The sequence below is a fragment of the Rattus norvegicus genome, chromosome 20 (assembly GCF_036323735.1).
Source record: "Rattus norvegicus strain BN/NHsdMcwi chromosome 20, GRCr8, whole genome shotgun sequence".
NCBI classification, from domain to species: domain Eukaryota; kingdom Metazoa; phylum Chordata; class Mammalia; order Rodentia; family Muridae; genus Rattus; species Rattus norvegicus.
Genome location: NC_086038.1, coordinates 46,568,539 through 46,593,727, shown reverse-complemented (window position 1 = coordinate 46,593,727; position 25,189 = coordinate 46,568,539). Strand labels below are relative to the sequence as shown.

General features: G+C 46.1%; 2 protein-coding genes across 4 annotated transcripts in view; one reads left to right on the top strand and one right to left on the bottom strand.

The window, feature by feature from the left end:
- Window positions 1-21,791, bottom strand: part of Ppil6 (peptidylprolyl isomerase like 6) — a 28,823-nt gene extending 7,032 nt beyond the window's left edge. For all 3 annotated transcript variants that reach the window (XM_017601826.3, XM_001064326.7, XM_039099297.2), the window contains exons 1-7: window positions 21,651-21,791; window positions 17,700-17,795; window positions 13,581-13,769; window positions 12,211-12,273; window positions 11,963-12,110; window positions 10,146-10,202; window positions 864-999 (exon numbers count right to left, since the gene is read on the bottom strand). In XM_017601826.3, coding sequence (XP_017457315.1) covers window positions 864-999; window positions 10,146-10,202; window positions 11,963-12,110; window positions 12,211-12,273; window positions 13,581-13,769; window positions 17,700-17,795; window positions 21,651-21,791 — 830 coding nt within the window. The remainder of the gene's footprint in view (window positions 1-863; window positions 1,000-10,145; window positions 10,203-11,962; window positions 12,111-12,210; window positions 12,274-13,580; window positions 13,770-17,699; window positions 17,796-21,650) is intronic.
- Window positions 21,792-21,986: 195 nt separating this feature from the next.
- On the top strand, window positions 21,987-25,101 carry Smpd2 (sphingomyelin phosphodiesterase 2). The gene is given in 10 exon segments (NM_031360.2): window positions 21,987-22,298; window positions 22,710-22,806; window positions 22,931-23,007; window positions 23,259-23,352; window positions 23,460-23,549; window positions 23,739-23,821; window positions 23,946-24,078; window positions 24,160-24,264; window positions 24,446-24,599; window positions 24,695-25,101. Coding segments are annotated over 10 exon segments (1,269 nt in total). The 5' UTR covers window positions 21,987-22,248; the 3' UTR covers window positions 25,081-25,101.
- Window positions 25,102-25,189: the final 88 nt, after the last annotated feature.

Here is a 25,189-nt window from a genome sequence, read left to right as displayed (position 1 = left end):
AGAAATATTCTCACAAACCAGAACAAAAGCATTTCCACAATGAGAATACTTTATTGGTGTGAGAGAAACGGAAAACAACTCATTATTTAAGTTCTGAGTCTATGACTGAAACGTCATCTAATTAAAGCTACCTTTAGGAAGAACATTAATTTCCTGTTCTTTCAACTAAAGGCACTATTGCAGTTGAAGTGGACAGCCATATGAATGTCACTCGTGAGTTGCAGAGGCAACAAACGGCCCTGGGGTGGGGGTGGGGGTGCAGACAACCTACCAGACACCCAGAAATGGCCCACCATAGCCAGGAAAGGCAGATGCTTGCTTCCTCGTGGGCTCAGCAGTAACTCAGCAGAGAACAGAACACAGAGTGATGGCATTTACACTTGCTGTGGCCCACAGCCTAACATGCTCTTAGTAATATTCTAATGATGATTATAGGTAAATGGATAGGTAGGTACAGAAGACAGACAGACAGACAACGAGTAGACAGATCATTACCATAGCTGTGTTTAATTTCTGTATCTAAAAGTTGTGTGTGTGTGTGTGACACACATGTGTGTGGGGTGTTTATTATGGTACATGTGTTGCAGTCAGAAGACAATTGTTATGAAGTTGGGTCTCCTTCCACCTTTAAGAGTTCCATGAACTGAGCTCAGGTTATCAGGATTGTACAGCTCTACCCACTGGGTCATCGTGCCGTCCCTAGTTTCTGTGTTTTCTGGATAATAAGTTTATTATAACTCTTTATTGCTAAATTTTTGCTTTTAGCCCTATCTTTGGCTAATCGTAGACTATGCACACTAACCGTGCAAATATTTTGGGTAACCTCTTGTATGTGTGATTATTAAAACCTATAACATACATACCCAAAAGCCACGTATTTTTTATCCAGATAGGGAGTTGCTTGCAGTGTGATGTAGAATTGCGAACCATTGGTATGATGCCCTTTGTTGACCATTCCAAGAACTCCCCGCTTATTATGAGGAACCGAAAAGTTTTCATCTAGGAGAGAGTAATCGGGGTCATTGAGGTGTCTGCATCATTTCCAACAATTACAATGTGGAAGGAACAGGGAAGCTCTGGTATAGGCTTCCTCACACTTAGCAACATACTCCAAACTGTAAACAGTCCCATTAACTTTAATTACTTTCAAATATTTGAGCAAACGTCTTCAAAGATGTAGAACCTTATTAGAGCTGCTACCTGAGTGTTCAGCTCATTTGACTTTACACAGCTTAAGATCCTTGGTATCTGCACTGCTCACAGTGAATGGCAACAGACTTCCTTGGGCCATGGCAGTGGGGCTTTGCTCAGACAACCATGTGTGCATAAACCTTTCTGGACTGCATTGCGGGTCTGGTTGTCCCCTGCAGCTCTCACACAGAGCTCTGTCACAGCCCTTACATGCTGTGGGGTCACCGGGCTCTCTAGTTCACATAGTGTTCCTGTCCTGTGTGAGGACCCTGTGGCTATAGTCCTAGGACCCCTGTCACATTAACTGGCTCAGGTGTGCTCCTACATAGTTATGATGAAGAAAGTAATCTGTGTTTATTCCCTCTCATACTCAATAACACTTTCATCTCCAGCCTCCTGGGGGTTGACTTTCGAGGGAAAGGATGGTTCAGGGTGCGTAAGTGTAAGGCTACATGTGAAAAGGTCAGATTTGCTGAGGAGACCCCCATTTTTAGAAGGATCACCCCCAGGTCTGTTTCTCTGATAATTAATCTCATCGCCAACTTGACAGGATTTTCAATACCCTTGAAAATGCAGCTTGGGAATGTCCATGAAATGTTTCCAGAAAGGTTTGACTGAACAGGGAAGAGTCCCTCTCACTGTGACTGCACCATCAAATGGCTGGGGCTCAGCCTGAGTAAAATGGGAAGAGTGAGTTGAGCATAGCACTCTTCCTCCACTAGATGAGATGCTGTCACCTGTTGCTTCAAACTCCTGCTGCCACACCTTCAAACTGCGAGCCAAAGCAAACCCTTCCCCTCCCCTAAATTGCTTTTCTTAGATATTTCATCACAGAGACGTAACTAACACAGCCTCCAGGTTCAAATGCGCTGAATTGAGAGGTACATGACGAAGCCATTATCCACTGACTATGAAATCCTGGCTCAGAGATTTAGCCAGAGGTCAGGTACCTAACCTAGCGTGTCTAAGGTGTTGGGGTCACTGCAACCTTAATCAGTTAACACGTATCTACCTAGATAGCTGGACCTCAGACTAAGGAAAGAAGATTGCAATTTCAAGGCTTATCTGACCCACAGATCCACCTACTACACACAGCAGTTTTCAAGGTAAAGCCTGTGTTTATTATAGCAGTTATGTAGTAAAACTGTGTGCAGAGGCCAGAGGTTGACAGCAAGTGTCTTCATCAACTGCACCCCCACTTCATATACTGAGGTAGGGTAACTCACTGAGCCCAGAGCTCACTGATTTGCTAAGTGTAGCTGTTCAGCTTGCCCTAATGATCCCTTGTCTCCACCTCCTTAGTGCTAAATCAAAAAAAGGCTGCCATGACAGCCAGCTTCTATGAGGGCTGCTAGGAATCTGAAATCTGGTCCTTGAAGAAGTGCCTTACTCATCAGCCTTCCCTCCTGTGCTTTAATATGCCACTGGGACTTTAAAGACGAAATCCTGGTTTTGCTATAAAAAAAAAAGTGATTTTTATTGCATAGTGTTGCGTGATGCAAAGGTTTTGTGCTTTTTAAAAAGACTCCTTCTTATTTTATGTGTATGTATGTGCATGTCTGCTATCCACAAGAGGGCATTAGATCCCCTGAGCTGGAGTTTCAGGCAGTTGTGAACTGTGAGTGCTGGGGTGCTACCCAAGGTTGCCTGTGAGAGAGAGCGGCAAGTGCTAGTCGGCACCAAGCCACCTCTCCATCCCTGACACTTTCTGTAAAAGGATTTAAAAGTACCTGGGGGGGGAGGGGAGGGGAGGGAGAGAGGGAAAGAGAGAGGGAGAGAAAGAGAGAGAGGAGGAGGAGGGGAGGGAGAGGGAAGAGGGAGGGAGGGAGAGAGGGGGGAGGGAGGGATGGAGGGGGGAAGGGACAGGGACGGGGACAGGGAGAAAGGGAAGAGGGGGACTGATGCACACACATCATGTGCAGGTACCTGAACCTGTGCACACGCTTGCGAGGACCGTGGTTAGGAACGCTGTCCTCGTGGGCTAAGCTTATTTGGATATTCAGTCATTGGTCTGTGGACTACATGGAAAGATTAGGCCGTGTGGCCTTGTGGGCATAGGTGTGTTGCTGGGAGTGGGGTTGCCGGTGCAGTAGCCCCAGTGTTCCTCTCTGGGCCTGCTACCTGCTCTTCACTGTGATGATAACGGACTAACCCTCCGAGACTGTAAGAAGGCCCCCAACTCAGTATCTTCTCCAGTAAGAGTTGCTTTGGTCATGGTGTCTCTTCACAACAACAGAACTAAGATGGGGACAGAGGAAGACACGGGGTGTCCTGCTCTTCAGTTTGTTTCATTCTCTTATTGAACCTGGAACTAAGCTGTCCATCACAGGTCCCAGCACCCCTTACCCTGGACACGCATGACACAGACACACACAACCATGCCCAGCCCTTTCCATGGTGCTTGATTCTGAACTCAGCGGCTCACGCTTGGGCAGCAGGTGCTCTCACCCACTGAGCCATTCGCCTGCCTCTGGAATACTTTTTATAAAAGATGATTCTCCTCCCTCTTCTTCGCCTGCCTGCCTTGTGGGGCTGAGCCACTGCTAGATCCTTGGACTTTCATCCATTGCTGCTGATGATCATGGTTGGGGAGTTGGACTACAGACTGTAAGCCATCAACAAATTTTCTTACTATATAGAGACTGTCCATAAGCTCTGTGACTCTAGAGAACCCTGACTACTACGGAAGTTGGTACTGGAGTGATTGTGGAGGAGCAGAAGTATGAGGATGAATCTTTTAAGAATCTGGAATTGGGGTTGCTGTCTAGGCCGGGAGATGACCCTGTGCCACACCTCTCTGTGCCCAGATCCCTCTGGGAGACCTGATTTCCTAGGAGTGCTGACACACCTGGGAGCACAGGTGACACCACCACTTCTGCTGAGAGGGACCCGCCCAGAGCCCTCAGGACATGGTAACCCAGCAGCACTCTGGGACAGGATCCTTTTGGTTTCTGCCTGGAGCTGACCTTGTGCCACAGCTCTTGGTACCCAAATCCCGCCAGGAGAGAGCTGGTCTCCCAGGAGGGCTGACACATGGACATACAGGAGGGTCAAGCCACTGTCAGAGACAGCAAGACCAGCAAACATGAGAGATAACCAGATGGTGAGAGGCAAGCACAAGAAACTAAGCAACAGAAACCAAGGCCACTTGGCATACACACCCAGAGAGAACAGAACCCAGTTCTCCGACCACAGCAAGTCCCGGATACCTAAACACAGTGGGAAAGCAAGATTATGATTTCAAATCACATCTCATGCTGATGTTAGAGGATTTTAAGAAGTACAAAAATAACTCCCTTAAAGAAATACAGGACAACACAGGTAAACAGGTAGAAGCCCTTAAAGAAGAAACACAAAAATCCCTTAAAGAAACATTGACACAACAGTCAACGAAAATGCAAAACTCAAAAAGCTCCTAACCCAAAATATCCAGGAAATCCAGGATACAATGAGAAGATCAAACCTAAGGATAATAGATATAGAAGAGAGTGAAGACTCCCAACTTAAAGGACCAGTAAATATCTTCAGCAAAAAATATAGAAGAAAACTTTCCTAACCTAAAGAGATGCCCAAAATCATAGAAGAAGCCTACAGAACTCCAAATAGATTAGACCAGAAAAGAAATTCCTTCTGTCACATAACAGTCAAAACACCAAATTCATAAAACAAAGAAAGGATATTAAAAGCACTAAGGGAAAAAGGTCAAGTAACATTCATATGTTAAAGGCAGACCTATCAGAATTACACAAGACTTCTCAACAGATACTATGAAAGCTAGAAGATCCTGGGCAGATGTCATACGGACCCTAAGAGAACAGAAAAGCTAGCCCAGGCTACTATATCCAGAAAAACTCCATTATCATAGATGGAGAAACCAAGATATTCCATGACAAAACCTAATTTACACAATATATTTCCACATATCCAGCCTTACAAAGGATAATAGATGGAAAACTCCAACACAAGGAGTTTTCCTTAGAAAAAGCAGGAAAGTAATGAACTTTCAACAAACCCAAAAGAAGAGGGCAACACAAACATAATTCCCCCTTTAACAAGAAAAATAACAGGAAACAACAGTCACTATTCCTTAATATCTCTTAACATCAATGGACTCAGTTCCCCAATAAAAAGACGTAGACCAATAGACTGGATGTGTAAAGAGGACCCAGCATTTTGCTGCATACAGGAAATGCACCTCAGTGACAAAGACAGACACTACCTCAGAGTAAAAGGCGGGGAAATTCCAAGCAAATGGTCCCAAGAAACAAGTTGGAGTAGTCATTCCAATATCGAATGTCATATCTAATATGGAGTAGTCATATCTAATATCGAATATCTAATAAAATCAACTTTCAAAGAAAATTCTACCAACTCTCAATTCTGAACAACTATGCTCCAAATGCAAGGGCACCTACATTCATAAAAGAAACCTTACTAAAGCTCAAAGCACACAAAGCACCTCACACTAATAGTGGGAGACTTCAACACCCCACTCTCATCAATGGTCAGATCATGGAAACAGAAACTAAACAGAGACAGAGAAACTAACAGAAGTTATGAACCAAATGGATTTCAGAACATTTCATCCTAAAACAAAAGAATATACCTTCTTCTCAGCACCTCATGGTACCTTCACCAACACTGACCATATAATTGGTCACAAAACAGGCCTCAACAGATACAGGAAGATTGAAATAATCCCATGCATCCTATCAGATCACCAAGAACTAAGGCTGGTCTTCAATGACAACAAAAACAACAGAAAACCCACATACACACGGAAGCTGAACAATGCTCTACTCAATGATAACTTGGTCAGGAAAGAAATAAAGAAACTAAAGACTTTTTGTAATTTAATGAAAATGAAGGCACAATATACCCAAATTTATGGGACAGAATGAAAGCAGTGCTAAGAGGAAAACTCATAGCTCTGAGAGCCTCCAAAAAGAAACTGGAGAGAGCATACATTAGCAGCTTGACAGCACACCTAAAAGCTCTAGAACAAAAGGAAGCAAATCCGCCCAAGAGGAGTAGATGGTAGGAAATAATCAAACTCAGGGCTGAAATCAACCAAGTAGAAACAAAAAGAACTATACAAAGACTCAGCAAAACCAGGAGCTGGTTCTTTGAGAAAATCAACAAGATAGATAAACCCTTAGCCAGATTAGTCAGAGGGCACAGAGACAGTATCCAAATTAACAAAATCAGAAATGAAAAGTGAGACATAACAACATAAACTGAGGAAATTAAAAAGCTATCAGATCCTACAACAAAAGCCTATATTCAACAAAACTAGAAAATCTGGAGGAAATGGACAATTTTCTAGACAGATACCAGGTACCAAAGTTACATCAGGATCAGATAAACCATCTAAACAGACCCATAACTCATAAAGAAATAGAAGCAGTCATTAAAGGTCTCCCAACCACAAAAAGCCCAGGACCAGATGGGTTCAGTGCAGAATTCTATCAGACCATCATAGAAGACCTAATACCAATATTATCCAAACTATTCCACAAAATAGAAACATATGGAGCACTACCCAATTCCTTCTATGAAGCCACAATTACTCTTATACCTAAACCACACAACAAAGAAAGAGAACTTCAGACCAATTTCCCTTATGAATATCGACGCAAAAATACTCAATAAAATTCTTGCAAACCAAATCCAAGAACATATCAAAATGATCATCCATTATGATCAAGTAGCTTCATCCCAGGGATGCAGGGATGGTTCAATATATACAAATCCATCAACATAATCTACTATATAAACAAACTCAAAGAAAAAAACCCACATGATCATCTCATTAAGTGCTGAGAAAGCATTTGACAAAATTCAACACCGCTCCATGATGAAAGTCTTGGAAAGATCAGGAATTCAAGGCCCATAACTAAACATAGTAAAAACCATATACAGCAAACCAGTACCCAGCATCAAACTAAATGGAGAGAAACTTGAGGCAATCCCACTAAAACCAGGGACTAGACAAGGCTGCCCACTCTCTCCCTACTTATTCTATGTAATACTTGAAGTACTAGCCAGAGCAATTAGACAACGAAAAGAGGTCAAAGGGATACAAATGGGAAAAGAAGAAGTTAATCACTATTTGCAGATGATATGACAATATACTTAAGTGAACCCAAAAAAATTCCACCAGAGAACTACTAAACCTGATAAACACCTTCAGCAAAGTGACTGGATATAAAATTAAGTCACACAAATCAACTCATCCTACTCAAAGGATGAACAGGCTGAGAAAGAAATTAGGGAAACACCACCCTTCACAATAGTTACAACTAACATAAAATACCTCGGTGTGACTCTAACCACGTAAGTGAAAGATCTATATGACAAGAACTTCAAGTCTCTAAAGAAAGAAATCAAAGAAGATCTCAGAAGATGGAAAGATCTCCCATGCTCATGGATTGGCAGGATTAATATTGTAAAAATAGCTATCTTGCCAAAAGCAATCTACAGATTCAATGCAATCCCCATCAAAATCCCAAGTCAATTCTCCATAGAGTTAGAAAGAGCAATTTGCAAATACCTTTGGAAAAGCGAAAAAGCCAAGATAAGGAAAACTATCTTCAACAATAAAAGAACTTCTGGGGAAATCACCATCCCTGACCTCAAGCAGTATTACAGAGCAATAGTAATAAAGACTGCATGGTTTTGGTACACACACAGAGAGAGGCAGGTAGATCATGGAATAGAATTGAAGACCCAGAAATAAACCCACACACTTGATCTTTGACAAAGGAGCTAAAACCATCCAGTGAGGGGGGGAAAAGACAGCATTTTCAACAGCATGTAAAAGAATGCAAATCAACTCATTCTTATCACTCTGTACAAAGATCAAGTCCAAGTGGACTTGGACCTCTACATAAAACCAGATACAGTGAAACTAATAGAAGAGAAAGTGGGGAAGAGCCTTGAACACATGGGTACAGGGGAAAATTTCCTGAAACAGAACACCAGTGGCTTATGCTCTAAGGTCAAGAATCAACAAATGGGACCTCATAAAATTGCAAAGCTTCTGTTAGGCAAAGGACACTGTCAACACCACCAACCCCGGACCATCGATCTCCGCTTAGCCTAGCTATATCTGAGGACGTTCACATCGAGTCCCTTGGCTAAGGACACTGTCAAAAGGAGAAAATGGCAACCAACAGATTGGGAAAAGATCTTTACTAATCCTACATAGAGGGCTAATATCCAATATATAGAAAGAACTCAAGAAGTTAAGACTCCAGAGAATCAAATAACCCTATTAAAAATGGGGTACAGAGCTAAACAAAGAATTCTCAACTGAGGATTATCGAATGCTGAGATGCATCTAAGAAATGTTCAACATCCTTTGTCATCAGGAAAATTAAAATAAAAATGACAACACCACTTCACACCAGTCAGAATGGCTGAGATCAAAATCTCAGGTGACAGCAGATGCTGGTGAGGATGTGGAGAAAGAGGAACACTCCTCCATTGTTGGTGGGATGCAGACTGGTACAACCACTCTGGAAATCAGTCTGGCAGTTTCTTAGAAAATTGGACATAGTACTACCCGAGGATCCAGCTATACCTCTCCTGGGCATGTACCCAAAAGATGCTCCAACATATAACAAGGACACATGCTCCACTATGTGCATAGCAGCCTTATTTATAATAGCAAGAAGCTGGAAAAAACTCAGATGTCCCTCAACAGAGGAATGGATACAGAAAATGCAGTACATCTACACAATGGAGTACTACTCAGCTATTAAAAACAATGACTTCATGAAATTCTCTTTTCTTTCTTTTTTTTTTTTTTCAAAGCTGGGGACCGAACCCAGGGCCTTGTGCTTGCTAGGCAAGTGCTCTACCACTGAGCTAAATCCCCAACCCCATGAAATTCTTAGGAAATGGATGGAACTTGAAAATATCATCGTGAGTGAGGTAACCCAATCACCAAATAACACACATGATATGCACTCACTGATAAGTAGATATTAGACCAAAAGCTGGGATTACCCAAGATACAATCCACAGACCACATGAAGCTCAAGAAGGATGACCAAAATAGGGATGCTTCAGTCCTTCTTAGAAGGGAGAACAAAAATATTCATGGGAGGAAACACAGAGACAAAGTTTGGAGCAGAGACTGAAGGGAAGGCCGCCCAGAGACTGCCCCACCTGGGGATCCATCCCATATACACCCACCAAACCCAGACAATATTGCTGATGCCAAGAAGTGCATGCTGACGGGAGCCTGATACAGCTGTCACCTGAGAGGCTCAGCCAGAGCCTGACAAATACAGGGGCAGATGCTGGCAGCCAACCATTGAACTGAGATCGGGGTCCCCAATGGAGGAGTTAGAGAAAGGACTGAAGGAGCTGAAGGGGTTTGCAACCCCATAGGAAGAACAACAATATCAACCAACCAGAGCCCCCCTCCCCATCTCCCAGGGACTAAACCACCTTCCCAAGAGTACACAGGGATGGACCTATGGCTCCATCCACATACGGAGCAGAGGAGGGTCTTGTCCCGCATCAATGGGAGGAGAGGTAAATCCCAGTGAGTCATCAGTTTCCTCTTATTATACCAGATGGTAGGAATAGTGTTAAAGATTACCAGAGTCGTGGCAAAATGCCAACAAAGCCAGTTTGAAGAGGCTGTCACTGTCTCCACCTCCTCTGTGCTGGGACTACAAGCACGATCCACCATACGTATTAATGTGGTCTAGGAGATGAAGCCCACGGTTCATGCGTGCTAGGCAAGCAAGCATAAAGCCATCTCCATTTCATCTCCAGTGCCAGGGAGGCAAAGCGTCACTTTAAAAACATCTCTAGTTTGAAGGGTCGCACTGCTTTAAACTCCAGTTTCAACTAAATATTACCCCACATTGTCTCATTTGAACCCTCTTAAATTTGAATAACCAGGTGGGGAGACTGGTGAATCGAAAGCTACGTACCTTCAAACGTTGGTCCATAAATAGACTCTCCGTCATCCCCTCGTCCTTCTACTATATCTAGAGAAAGACAACAGCCAGATCAGAGTGCAGGGCTGACAGGAGCAGACGCCTAAGCTTGATTCTGCTCACATCTTATATCAAGTCTAGAGTTAAGGTGCCCAGCTGGAAATACTACAACTTCTCCTCAGCCTGCAATCATTCTCATGTTTATCAACAAGTTAGAATGGAAAGCCTTTGAACAATATTAAGCCATCGTATGGCCAGAATTTAAAGAGGATGCTCACAGATCCATTTGCTTGATCTGTTTTTTTTTTTTCCATGTTTCACTTTGCTTTTCAGAGAACTGGAAAGATTAAACTGAGCCAACAAAATGGGGAGAGCTCTTTGGAGCCAGGGTTTCTCAGTGTGACGATGCTGCCTGTCTCGGACCTTGCTTTGTAGAGCAGGCTGGCCTTGAACTCACAGTGATCTGCCTCCCCAGTGCTGGGGTTAAAGGCACGCACCCCCATGCCCAGCAAATACTGAATTCATATGCGTGTTTGGCTTACAGATGTGTCTGTATATTATGTGCATTCTAGAACTGGAGTTATGGACAGTTGTGAGCTGTTTTCTGAGTGCTGGGAATCGAACCCAGGTCCTCTGCAAAAACAAGTGCTCTTCACCACTGAGCCATCTCTTCAACTCCTTTTTGAACATGAAAATAGATTTTCTAAGTACTGGGGAGGTGGCTCACATGGTAAAGTGTTTTCTTCACAACCACAAAGACCTGAGTTTGGTCCCCACCATCCATGTAAAAAGGGGACAGGATGGCACATGCTGGAGATGCCATGGATACTGGAGCTGACTGTCCAGTCACCCTAGCTTAATTGGCAAGCACCAATCACCGTAAGACACCCTACCTCAACAAACCAGGTAAATTCTTGAGGAACGGTACCCAAGGTTGACCTCTGGCCTCTGCACATGCGCGCACACACACCTGCAGGTACTCAATTCACCCTCTCACATATACACGCACAGGTAGATGCTTTTGAAAAGTCACATTTAGATTTTCACTCCTCTAATACTCTCGGCTGGGAGTGTTGCTCAGTGGGAGAATACTTACTTGCCCAGCATGTGGAAGGCCAGCATGTACGGTCTGACATCCGGTACTGCAAAAAACATACTTATCCACAGTAATATCTTACTCGTTTAAATAACATTGTAGGAACAAAATTCCTTTTCATACAATGTGAGAGTTTTTTCTTTGTAGTTGGAGTTTATAACAGCTACTTACCTTGGCTTAGGCAATATTCCCACTATAAAGTCTCCAGGTACAAGATCTTTCAAATCCACCCACACCTGAGAGCCAAGCAGGTCTGTCTTCTGTGGCCCAGCCTCCCCCATACGTACTTTCTACTTCCTTAGCTGTCTGGTCCACCCTCTCCTCTGTACCGTGTTCGAGATACTGGCTAGAGGACTGAACTATCGTATCCATGTGTAAGCAAGCTGGCTGTGGCAGGCATGTGCTTTCTTTTTAAAAATAGAATTAGAAACAACACTCAGCAGACAGAGAAAATGTATTTGGAGAGAGCATGGGGCATCTAAATTATGCTACTGTTGATGCAAAAGATAAAACAAAGGCATCTGCATATACACATGCCTCCCCTAACACCCAAAGACTGTCCAAGGCCAGGTGTGGTAGTGCACACCTTTAATGCCAGCATTCAGGAGGTAGAGGCAAATTGGAGGCCAGGCCTACCTCTTTATGAATTCTACAAAGGTAAATGAATGAAAGTTTGGGCACTCTGCTTTGATGATATTTACAGTTTTTAGCTCACCTCCTCCTTGTACCCAACCGTTCTTGACTACTCGATGAAAAATCGAATCTTTGTAGTGAAGCTTTATGCCTCTCTCAGAAAACCCTGATGTTCCTGTGCACAAGACCTGAAAATTTGTACATGTTCTGGGGCACGCATCACAATATAGCTATAAAATAAAGACAGAAGGTTTCAAAGATTACTCAGTATCTGATCAATTACAGACTCCTTAAAATTTATTTGAAAAATGTAGCGAAAAATTCTCTTACTTCAAAAATCAGCCTTCCAATTGGAGCAAGATCAATACTAATGTCCAAGAACACAAAATCATGCTATTAAAATCAGGGAGAAAAAATGATGCAGGTCAGTGTTTGTAAGAAAGTTTTAGAAATGTTTTAAAAAATGCATTATTTTCGGAGATAAGATTTTAACCACAACACAGCAAATACAAGCTGAACCATAACAGCAATAAAAACTCAACAGTAACTCTCATGACTCTCAGCTCCTGCCTCAGGCAGCTGCCCTGCCTTCACTTGAAGATGGACGTCAGGCCAAACAAATCTCTTTCTTCCCAAGTTGCTGTGGCTCATGGTGTTTACTACACAAAGCAAAGGACATCATCCTTCCTTGGTTTCTGTCTGTCTGTCTGTCTGTCTGTCTGTCTGTCTGTCTGTCTGTCTCTGCTGAAACTCATGCTTCCTATCAGTCTTCCCCACTGCAGCTGCTGCCAACTCTTTCCTGCTTTAAAACATCCTCACCCTGTAGTGGACTCCTGGCTGTTAATCTCGGTTCACACTTTTCACACCTCAGTGCGAAGGAGCAGTAACTCTCACGTAGGTGTTGGAAAAGACTAATTAAAATATTTCCAGGCCGGGGGCTGGAGAGGTGACTCAGAGGTTAACCGAGCTGGCTGCTGGACACAAGCTCAGTTCTCAGAACCCACATCAAGGGCCTTGCAAAAGCCTTTAACTTCAGCCATCTTCTGGCCTCTGAGGGCGCCTGCACACCTTTGGCATACAGGACCAGTGGGGCGACTCAGCAGACAAATCCTTTACTCACCCGATGACCTGAGTTCAACCCTCAGAACCCACACATCACTGAAGGAGAGAGACAATTCCACGAGCGTGGAGTGGTGCACACACCTTCATAATAATACATATTCGTGAAAACATTTAATAATAATAAGTAATAGTAACCACTAAAATATTAAATATCATGTAATAACAAAGATTCATTAAAAAGGCTTCACAGCACAAAACGAACTATGGGTTTCAACAGTTTCTGATTTGCCTTGAGACTGTCCAAACCGGCCTTAGAACTAAGAGTACAAACGGTCTTCCTGCCTCTGTCTCCAGGGAAGCTAACACTACAGGTCATGTGGAAGGGTGTTTCCATTCTAAAAGCGGTAGTTCATGCCCGGAGATCTGAACAGAAGAGAAACTCAGCTGCTGCTTCCCACCTTGCCCAGCCAAACTCTGAACCTATAATCCTTTGCAACTGCCTTAATAGGGTCCCTGGGGGTGGGGGTGGGTTACACCTTAACTGCTTGTCCCGAGTATCCACCTTGTGAACATATCCACAGTTAATGGCGAATCAATACAAATAATGGGAAACCCCACTAGACGTCTGTGGAACTTGCCTTGGTGTCCTTCAAGAACTTCGTGGCATAGTCCAGAGTAAGCGCCTCGTACAGTGCACTGGGCCGGATATCGACCACATCCCACACCTTCTGGGCCCACTTCTTCAGATCAAGTGCGTTACCCAGGAGCTGGTCATTGATAAAGCATATCACATAGGAGGAATAGACCCAGGTTTCACCCTTCAGTTCCTACAGGGAAAGGAGGGAATAATGATGACAGAAGAAAACAACTGCTAAACCCACAAGCTGGAGCTTGAGGAGAATTCTACAGCCTGACTTACCAGCTCCAGGATTGCATCTCTTAAAGTGTTTTTTTTTTTTTAAGATTTATCAATTTTGTATGTATGTGAGTACACTGTGGCTGTCTTCAGACACACCAGAAGAAGGCATCGGATCCCATTACAGATGGTTGTGAGCCATCGTGTGGTGGCTGGGAATTGAACTCAGGACCTCTGGAAGAGCAGTCAGTGCTCTTAACCACTGAGCCATCTTTCCAGTCCTTAAAATATGTTTTTAAAAACATCTTTCAGAATTCTGCTGTCAAAAAAAAAAAGAAAACCCTTACTGTTTTTGAGACTCAACATAGTGAAGAAGAGCGAATACCTTAAAAAGCGATCTTCAAACTACTGTAACCGGACACTGATGGAATCTGGTAATAATAACATGGACATAAAGCAGCTGGGCGTTAATCTGTGAATTAAATGCACTGTTTCCATTTATGAGGCACACTCTACTGTGTGCATTTGTGGAAGACAGCATGGTTTTCAATGCAAAGAACTGAGAAAGAAGGGGGAGAGGGGTGGGGTCGAGACAGTGATTATTCTGGACAGAGGAGAGTAGAAAATGCCTCCTGGAGGCCAACAGGAGTTTATACATAATCAAGGACAAGGAAGAAAACTCACATCCCCCAACACTTTTAAATTTAAAATGAAACTCATTTCCATCCATGCAATGCCGCCATCAACTTCCTAAGTCTCCAGTGTGGTCAGAGAAACACTGACCGCTGAGAAGACATGGCGTGTTGTTTCCCAGTGCCAGCCTTGGCAAACCATGGGTGATTTAGTGCAGCCACTTGTAAGTTACAGCGGAAGCTGATTCGTGAGCCCCTGTGATTGCCGGACTTGGGCTGACAGAGAATCTGCCTCTAGTGAAATCCAGGGAAATGCTGGTTCTGCTGCCTGTCACCACAAGCTGCAATGGCAGGGACAGCTGACCCTTTAAGCTCTGCTTTATTCAGGAAGCTAGCCATCTGCAAGACAGGACCAGCACCCAGACTGTGCCTTCCGTTGTCGTCTTTGGTTAGCAAGTCTTGCAAGAGTGGAGACAAAGGTCATTCCAAGTTCAGACTTGCTCCTCTGGCCAACCTTGACTCAGATTCACAGGATTGCTCGCTCTCTCTCTCCTCACCGCTCTCTGTTTGACAGATTTGGAGACTGTCTAGACGTCATCCAAACTAAGCCAACAGACAAGAACGTGGTGAAGAAATACAGTTTCAAAGATGCGAGAAACAAAGCTGTAAGAACGAAACTCTGGGAATACAGGAGCAAGGTCTTGGTGGTCAGAGTGGCCAGGCTTAATGGAAACTAGCCAAAACAAAAACAACTGTTCTCCCTACCCCTCCCTGAGGTAGACTTCAAGAATGACCACAAGATGACATCTTGACCCTGCCCGATCACCCAGTTCCACTGCCCCTCTAAGGTGCCAACTTAGCCTTTCCCAGTGATTCTCCAAGGCCAGGTGCACGGCTAGATGAGGAAAGTGACTAAGCCAAGAACAGCCCCTTGAGCAGGCCAGCCAATACCTGACCAGATCCTTTGTCCTGTGTACTACCAATGAGAATGAGCCAGCTAACCCTGTTGCTGAAGTCTGCCCTCTGTAATGAGTAAAAGTTGTGTGCTTTTTGGGTTCGGGGTTGCCTCTCCCTGTGTGGATGAGCAACCCCACGTATGTGGATTAAAAACCTTACACCCTCATGCCATTGCAGTGGTCACTTTGTCAATCTGTGCTCTGTGGGTGGTGCTCCTGAGGTAAGGCCACTTCGAGGTCTTCAATAATGGCAGTGTGCACCTGCTGAGCTGTGTTTAAGACTCTCTACAACATGAAGTAGCAATGTTCCCTCTCCATAGAGGACATACAGGTGCCCCATCTGTCACCTCTTACTCTCCCAGTCTGCTGGTCTCAAGACTGAATTGGAGAAGTCCTAGTTTGGGCAATGATTTGCCTCCAACCTGCCCGTGATCTGGATCTCCGGCTCCTCTAAGAGCTATCCTCTAACTTGCTTGCTTTCCGTGCCTCTCTTAAACCCTGCCTCCCGGTTTTCACTCCAGAGAGCAAACTTGCTCACGATCAAGCGTGAATCACTGGTAAGGCCTAAGCAATCCCTGGCGCGTGTAGATTTCTTGCTCTATTTTGCAAGACCCAAGCCTGTAACAAGAGAGGGAAATATAACTGGACATTTTGTTCAGTGAGATAGCGGAACACAATAGAAGGCAGGAGAACTCGAGCACTTCATCTCTGTGTCTGATGCATATCAGGAGATGGTGCTGGCTTGCCTGGCCCTGATGTTTTCTAGAGCTCTCTGCTACTAACGTCTTATGATGCTGCCCTTATTTGTTTGTTTATGAGCAGGGAGATGGGCTTTTTCATGGTCCCTGAAGCTGTGCCTATAGGGAAACATTATGTTTTGCAGAAGCATATGGCCAGCTAAGCCTAATGAACCGATTCACTAGGACCGAATGTGCCAGGAAGCTCTGCACTTAACACGGACACGGTGACACTGAAAAAGATAAGGTGACAAGCGTGAATATGGGGGTGGGAGAAAGAAGAAAGGAGACACACCAAGTAAAGCAGCAGTGCTGACCTAGAAAACCTCACTCAGAACAAGGGGAAGGCATGCAGGAGAGTGCACACAGCTCCCCAGGTAGCCTGGGCTGGAAAGGGAGGGGTATGGGGTGTAAGAGGATGGGGTGACAATGTGCAGGCAGAGAATGTGAGGCTGGTTGGTAATATTATAAAACTTTCCAAAGTTACTCTATGTAGGGGCTGGAGAGATGGCTCAGTGGTTAAGTGCACTGGCTGCTCTTCCAGGGGTCCCAGGTTCAATTCCCAGTGCCCACATGGTGGCTCACAACTGTCTCTAACTCCAGGCCCAGATCCAGTTGCCCTCTTTTGGCCTCCGTGGGCACTAGGCATACATGTGGTGCACAGACATACGTGCAGACAAAACACCCATGCACATAGATAAAAACTATCGACTAAAGAAGTGTCTTATGTTAGGTTAGCCAACTGTTCCACTTTCCTTCTTTGGCTCTAGTTTTAACACTGCACTTCCCATATGCCAGGCAAACCAGGACCCGTGGTTACTCCTAGCTGAAGAAGGATCTGAATGTGGCCCTCCTCCCTGTGCTAGAGTCCTGTCCTCTATATCTTGAGCACTCTATAGAAGTGTTTGCTGTGACTTCCCCATATGGTACGTGACTGAGTCAGAATGCCACACCTGCAACCTTCTCCCTCTGGGCTTCAGATAACATTATCTGGAGGCATCTGAGGAAGGTGGCATCTCGGAGGTAAGCTTTCCTCTTATCTAGTATCTATTTCAAACGAGCTGTGCTAGTTGCAGGGAAGGTCTGGGCTCTTTAAAAGTACTGTTAGGAGAGACATCTAGAGAACAAAGCTCCTACTAAGACAAGCTGACTCATGGGAGGGTGGCTCTCAGACAACAGCGCCTGCACAACTCTGCTATCCCTGGTGTACATAATACACTTTCTGGATGGAGGGCCAGGTCACTGTACTCTGAGAGCCAGGGTGTCACAGGAAGTGCAAGCAAGGCATCAAGAAAGAAGGGTGGCCAGCAGGGCTAACTATCATCTCTGACAGTTTAAAATGTATCTCTCGCATGCTACTTAAAAGAACATTCTGGAAGTATTTTACTATTTAGGGAAGGTATCTGGGAAGATGATTAAAATAATTTAGGGAAAGTATGCACTTAAGAGAAATAATCACAGCTTGATTTGTCATTCTCCCCAAACTGCAAAATAATTCACATAGAAAGATACTTGTCAATATCCCCACCATGCCCCACGCCCGCCCCCCCCCCCGACATGCCGACGTATCCCTTACCCTCTTTTTCTCCTCCAGATACCGATCCCAAGCAAATTCTTGAAGAGGAATTATCACAGGATCTTCGAATCTGGATGGGTAATTGGCTTTCAAAGTCTAGGTTTCAAGACAGAACAGTTTAAATTCTCATTTATGTATTTACTCACTATTTGGGGGTGGGGTGAGCTGGCTGTGTGTGTGCACACCTGTGGAGACCAGAGGCTTTCCACTGCTACCCTCCACAGTAAACCTGGATCTGCGTCAGCTAGATTGACAGGCAGAGAGCTCCGAGACCTACCTACCTGGCTCCCCTTCCCAGGCTCAGGGTTCTACATGAACTCCAAGTGCCTGGCTTTCATACGGATACCAGGAGTCTGAACTCAGGTCTTCATGCTTGCACAGCAGGGAACCTAATCCCTGATCAGCTAATCACAACAGCCCCCAGGTTCTCTTTTTCAAGTCAAAAATCACTTCCCCCCAACTTCAGGGGTTCTTTCAGGGAGTTTCACACAGCACATGCAGACTACACTGCCTGAGAGGCCCTGCCCTGTTCCCAGAGGCTCTACCGAGACACTCGGACCCTGACTGGTTTCTCTCACCTTCAGGGAACAAGAGGGAAAAGCACGCCTTAGTTTTCCTATATTGCTACCTCATTTGATATATAGAGGAGTATTGATACATAACTCAGTGAGTTTATACCAATGGTTTTAGGATCTGTTACGTTCTTTTAGGGCTCCCACTCCCCCTAAAGTAAATGGTTAAATCTCAGTAGACTCATGGCTGCTTGATTTGTAGCAAAAAATAACAAATATTATTGCTTTTATTTATTGGTGTCAGGAGAATGACCAAAGGGACGCTATTGTGATTTCGCCTTTCAGGGAAAGGAGAAGCAAACACTAAGTTTAGGCTTGTAGCTAAGTTTTAGTATTAAGTGTCCTTTGGCCAAACATTTTTCATGTGTGTGAATCAGAGGAAAATTACTTCTAAAACGGACTTTAAAAAATTATGCGTATGTGCATGTCGGGTTGGGAAGAGAGGTGATTTAGTGCTTATGTGAGTGTGAGAAGAGGCCACTGGATTTCCTGGAGCTGCAGTTGTAAGCTGGCAGACGTGGTGTTGGGAACCAAACCTCGACTGCTAAGGATGATGTTTTGAGGCCCCCATTGTGTTCTAAACGGCACAGGCCTATCAGGTAAGGTGATTTCAAGAGGGAGAGAGCCTGGGTGACAGTGTATCATACTCTAGGATAGGGGCAAGATGGCAACAGCAACTTGGCCATTGGTCTTCTGTGATGGTTTGCATATGCTTGGCCCAGGGAGTGGTACTATCTTGTTGGAGGAAGTGTGTCACTGTGGGTGTGGGCTTGGAGACCCCCTTCCTAGCTGCCTGAGGATGCTCTTAGCTCCTCCTGCACCATGCCTGCCTGGATGCTACCATGCTCTTTCCTTGATGATAATGGACTGAACCTCTGAACCTGTAAGCCAGCCCCAATTAAATGCTGTTCTTTGTAAGACTTGCCTTGGTCATGGTGCCTGTTCACAGCAGTAAGACCCTAACTAAGACACCATCTTAGACTGTGGTACCCAAACAACAAAACTTTCCTCAATTCCACAGTCTGTGTTCAGTTTCAGACAATCCCACAGGACGATCACTGTTTCTAAGTGAAGAATTATGTAAAGTAATGAGATCAGTCATTTTCAAATTAGGCCCTGTTATGCTTGTTCATAACACCTTTGTTATAGACTGGATTACATTCAAATTAAAATATATGCTAATATTTATCCTTACCGTTAACAAATCTATAAATCAAGCATCTGGGATTACTCACAAACATACTGGGATTATAATCAATTATCCTCAATTATGCTAGAACTGAATTTACACTGATACATTCTCATATTTGAATATAGCCCAGAGAGGCAGAAACTTAAGGGAAAATGACATTATTACAATATTAAAAACATCGCTTTTGTTGACTTAGTATCCTCTATAGCAGGTGCTATCTCCTGAACAGTTTTTGAAAGAACTGACAGTCAAGCACACTTCTGCATCTTTTAATGGTTGAAATTATTCAAAAGATAAATCACATTTCATGTTACATCAAATTTATATATATATATTATATATATATATATACACACACACACACACACAAAACTCAGCATCTACAATAAAGCTTTATTAGAACACTTATATCCTGTGTCCATTGCTTTGTTGTGGAGACAAGGTATTAATTACTATGTAGCCAGTGTGACCATCAACTTCCTTTATTGGCCTCTTGAGGGCCAGGACTATAGGTCTGTGTTACCACACCTGGGCACACTGTTTTTACAATGTAAGTCTGAAATTGTGTCTCAGAACACCTAACATATTTACTACTCGAACTTCCCAGGAAGAAAAACAAAGTTGCAAATGCTTTCCCTGCAGTGTAGAACAACCACAGGAAATATTAGTGTCTTAAGAAGGTCAAGAAAGAAATAAGGAAGGAAAGAAGGAAAGAAGGGGAAGGGAAGGGAAAGGAGGGAGGGAAGGGAAAGGAAAGGAAGGAAGGAAAGAAAGAAAAGTAGTATCTTTCAAACTCTGAAACTTTAGCTGTAAAATAAAGCCATTTGTTCAAAACAATAAAGAAACAAACAGAAGCAAGAAGCCTTCATCCTCCAATTCACACGCAAGACAGCACTTTTACTCTGGATGCTGGAGAAAGCAAGGGTGTGTGTGTGTGTGTGTGTGTGTGTGTGTGTGTGTGTTTTCTGAAGGTGAATCTGGAAAAAGCAAGCAGAAATGCTGGAGCAAGCAAGGGGCTCTGTGTGTGTGTGTGTGTGTGTGTGTGTGTGTGTGTGTGTTTTCTGAAGGTGAATCTGGAAAAAGCAAAGCAGAAATGCTGGAGCAAGCAAGGGGCTCTGTGTGTGTGTGTGTGTGTGTGTGTGTGTGTGTGTGTGTGTTTTCTGAAGGTGAATCTGGAAAAAGCAAAGCAGAAATGCTGGAGCAAGCAAGGGGCTCTGTGTGTGTGTGTGTGTGTGTGTGTGTGTGTGTGTGTGTTTTCTGAAGGTGAATCTGGAAAAAGCAAAGCAGAAATGCTGGAGCAAGCAAGGGGCTCTGTGTGTGTGTGTGTGTGTGTGTGTGTGTGTGTGTGTGTGTGTGTGTGTGTGTTTTCTGAAGGTGAATCTGGAAAAAGCAAAGCAGAAATGCTGGAGCAAGCAAGGGGCTCTGTGTGTGTGTGTGTGTGTGTGTGTGTGTGTGTGTGTGTGTGTTTTCTGAAGGTGAATCTGGAAAAAGCAAGCAGAAACAAAATAGTTCTTGGTGCAGAGCTGCGTGTATTTCGCCGTCATAGCCCCCAGGTTTTTTCCTGCTTCCAGGTTGCAGGCGTGCTGCGGCCCGATTAACCTGGCTAGATTTGTTTACAAAGCCATACTTGGATTCTTCATAGCATTTCTGGGCCATCTCTTAGGAATCTGAAAAGTATCTGATTCTGCTAAAATGCAGCAACAACTACAGAAATTATAAAGGAAAGGACCTTCCACAATTAAATTACTAAAAAAAAAACAAAACAAACAAAAACAAACAAACAAAAAAACAAGGAGTTGGTTATTAAAAAACTAGACGCAGGTAGGCTGAGGTGCATGCGGTGTCTGGAGCGAGGGGGTTACCTCTGCGATGGTCTTCGACACCTGAAAGCTGGAGCTTTTGATTAGTTTTCCATGATTTTGAATTTTGTAAATCCATCATTCAATTAAAATTTTCACGTGGACCAGCATCTCCATCCATAGGTGCTCGGAAATGACCAATCTCCCCATACGGTTCCCCGTGAACGCTCGCCTGTCTCTTTCCAGGTCGCCCTTCCCCGCGCGCGACCTGCAATTGTCCTCCACGCCCCCATCCAGCCCGAGGACAGAACGTGGAACCCCCGCCAGCGCTGGCGAGACCGCGGCAGGGAGGCTGAGGCGCGCGTGCCGTCTGGGGCGAGGGGGTTACCTCAGCGATGGTCTTCGACATCTGAAAGCTGGAGCTTTTGAAGAGCCCCACCACCTTCAGCTTCAGCGGCGGCTCCGGAGGCAACTCCGTTTGGCACTCGGGGGGCTTCGTCTTCGGCCGGCACGGCTGCTGAGAGGCCATGGCAGAGCTAGCGGAAAGCCCGGAACACAAATAATGCAAGTCGTCACGGCAACCGCGTGGCTCCGCCCCCGACGCCCGCAAGGGGCGGGACCTGAGTGGGTTCCTGGGCGGGGCCTCGCATCAACTTTGAGCCTGTTGCTGGCGAAGCCGGGCCAGAGCCAAGCCAGGAACCTGTAGGCCGCGGTACGGAGAACCCACCGAAGGCTCTAAGAACCTGGAACGGTCCACCCGAGACTCCTTCCGGGACTGCCGGCGGCCTCGAGCAGCCAGCCCAGCACTAGCGGCCGATCTCCTTTCAGGTGGGAGGACGGCCTGTTGTCCCAGTAACGCAGGAGTCGTCCCCCCCCCCCCCCCGCCCCAAACCAGCTCGCGTTCCTGGGTCGGGGCAGCGCGGGACAGCGCCGGCAACCTGTGCGCGCGGTCAGCCTCGCCACCCTTGCTCCGAAGCACTCCAACCATGAAGCACAACTTTTCTCTGCGGCTGAGGGTTTTCAACCTCAACTGCTGGTAAGTGCGCCCAGGCGCGGGCTGAGGCCTCGGAGCCACCTTCCTGTCCCCACCCGCAACAAGCCTAGGAAGGAAGCAGGTCTTAAGCCCAGTCAGCTTTGTCCTTCCTGAACCGCCGAAGTCCACATCACCCAAAGCCCAGAGCTTGGGTGGTGACAGCAGTCACCAAAGTCCCCATCACCCAGAGCTGAGGCGATGGCATCAGTAATCACTCCGAACCTTTCCTTTTAAAAGAAGATTTATTTTTTTATTTTATGTGCATTGGTGTTTTGCCTGTCTGTCTGTGTGAAGGTTCTGGATTCCCTGGAACTGGAGTTACAGGCAGTTGTGAGCTGTCATGTGCTTGCTGGGAATTGAACCGCTGACCTATCTCTCCTGCCCCCTGCATCCTCCACCCCTACCCCCTTTTAGGGACATCCCCTACCTAAGCAAGCATAGGGCCGACCGCATGAAGCGCTTGGGAGACTTTCTGAACTTGGAGAGCTTTGACCTGGCTCTGCTGGAGGAGGTGAGGTTGTAAGCAGCCTAGGTTGGAGAAGGGCTGCAGGGGGCGAAGGAGGGCTGCAGGGGGCGCACGAGGGCTGTTCTGTGCGGGATGAAGTCCAAGCAAGTATCCTCACCTTCTTCCTCAGGTGTGGAGTGAGCAGGACTTCCAGTACTTAAAGCAAAAGCTATCGCTCACCTACCCGGATGCACACTACTTCAGAAGGTGAAAAGTCTGTGTTCTCAGCCTGTTCTCAGACGAGGAAGTTCTCCGAGACATTCTTGCTTGTACCCCTGATCCTCTTCCTCTGGGTGTGAGACCAGCATCTCTTCTCGCAAGGGCTGCTGTCTTAAGCTTTGTTCTGGGGCTGATCATTAGAGAAAAGTCGCTGATCAGGGCTGGGAGACAGCGGAGGGGAGGAGGGTGGGTACTTCCCTCCTTGCCTTTCTGGTTATTAAGCAAGCGTTTGTTTTCAGCGGAATCATTGGCAGTGGCCTCTGTGTGTTCTCCAGACACCCAATCCAGGAAATTGTCCAGCACGTCTATACTCTCAATGGTTACCCCTACAAGGTAAAGATCTCTCCCCGATCCTTGCTAACACGGACTGGATGCAGCCTCCCTGGGGCCTTGGCAGGAGGGCGTCGGTCCCCTGAGTTTTTGTCTCCCCTTGCCTGCAGTTCTATCATGGAGACTGGTTCTGTGGGAAGGCTGTGGGGCTGCTGGTGCTCCATCTAAGCGGACTGGTGCTCAACGCCTACGTGACCCATGTGAGTAGGGCTGACAGGCTTAGGCAGCGGCACAAGCTGCGGTGATAGTTCCTCTGTGGGGGTGAGGCCTGGCATCACAAGATAGCCGTGGGCAAGGTTCACCCATCCTGGGTCAAACTCCGTGCCGTGTGACAGGTGACGAGCCTGATTCAGACAGCCTTCTCTTTAATTTCATGGATCCCACTCTAGCTGCACGCTGAGTACAGCCGGCAGAAGGATATCTACTTCGCACACCGTGTGGCCCAAGCTTGGGAACTGGCCCAGTTCATCCAGTGTGTGAGCCTGGGCTTCATGGGGGATGTGGGGTGGGGACTGGGGTTGAGGGGGTGCCGGTTGTCCTTGACAGGGCAGATAGTAAGGGAAGGATTCCCTCCTTGCCACTCTGCCCCAACTCAGCCACACATCCAAGAAAGCAAATGTGGTCCTGTTGTGCGGGGATCTCAACATGCACCCCAAAGACCTGGGCTGCTGCCTACTGAAAGAGTGGACGGGGCTCCGTGATGCCTTTGTTGAGACCGAGGACTTTAAGGTGAGAGACTGTTTTCCACTTACCCCCACCACTCGTTGCAGTGTTCCTGTCTCTCAGCATCCTAGCCACGTGTTTCCCCAGGGCTCAGAGGACGGCTGTACCATGGTACCCAAGAACTGCTACGTCAGCCAGCAGGACCTGGGGCCGTTTCCCTTTGGCGTCCGTATCGACTACGTGCTTTACAAGGTCAGGAAGGCGCTTCTTCCCAGCATGCTTTTCTCTAGTCTCTTCCCCCGTCTTGGGGTCTCCATGTTGATCTTTTAGTTCAGCTGGTGCGGTCTTGGGCCACTGATAGCTAGAGGATGGGATCCTGTTGGCTGGTTCTCTGGGAGAATTTAACGCTTCTCTGTGTTCTCGCTCTTCCTAGGCAGTCTCTGGCTTCCACATCTGCTGTAAGACTCTGAAAACCACTACGGGCTGTGACCCCCACAATGGCACCCCCTTCTCTGACCACGAGGCCCTCATGGCTACTTTGTGTGTGAAGCACAGCCCCCCTCAGGAAGACCCTTGCTCTGCCCATGGTGAGTCAGCTTACCCGACACCCTCCTTTCTACTATAAGGCAGCCCCCGCCTCCATCCTGACCCTCCCCTGTCTACTGACCCTCCCTTGTTCTAGGATCAGCGGAAAGGTCAGCATTGATCAGCGCGCTAAGGGAGGCGAGGACAGAGCTGGGGCGAGGCATAGCTCAAGCTCGCTGGTGGGCTGCACTCTTTGGCTATGTGATGATTTTGGGGCTGTCCCTCCTGGTGTTGCTGTGTGTCCTGGCTGCAGGAGAAGAGGCCAGGGAAGTGGCCATAATGCTCTGGACACCCAGTGTGGGTCTGGTGCTGGGGGCAGGCGCAGTCTACCTGTTCCACAAGCAGGAGGCCAAAAGCTTATGTCGGGCCCAGGCTGAGATACAACATGTTCTGACAAGGACAACGGAGACCCAGGACCTAGGCTCAGAGCCTCACCCAACCCACTGCCGGCAGCAGGAGGCGGACAGAGCTGAAGAAAAATAAAACTTGCTTGACACACTCTAACGGCTCTACCTTGTTCCTTGCAGAGGCATGATGGGAAGTGAGCGTCAGCAGGCTTGTCACTGTGTGGCTTTAGATCATTGGCTGATCC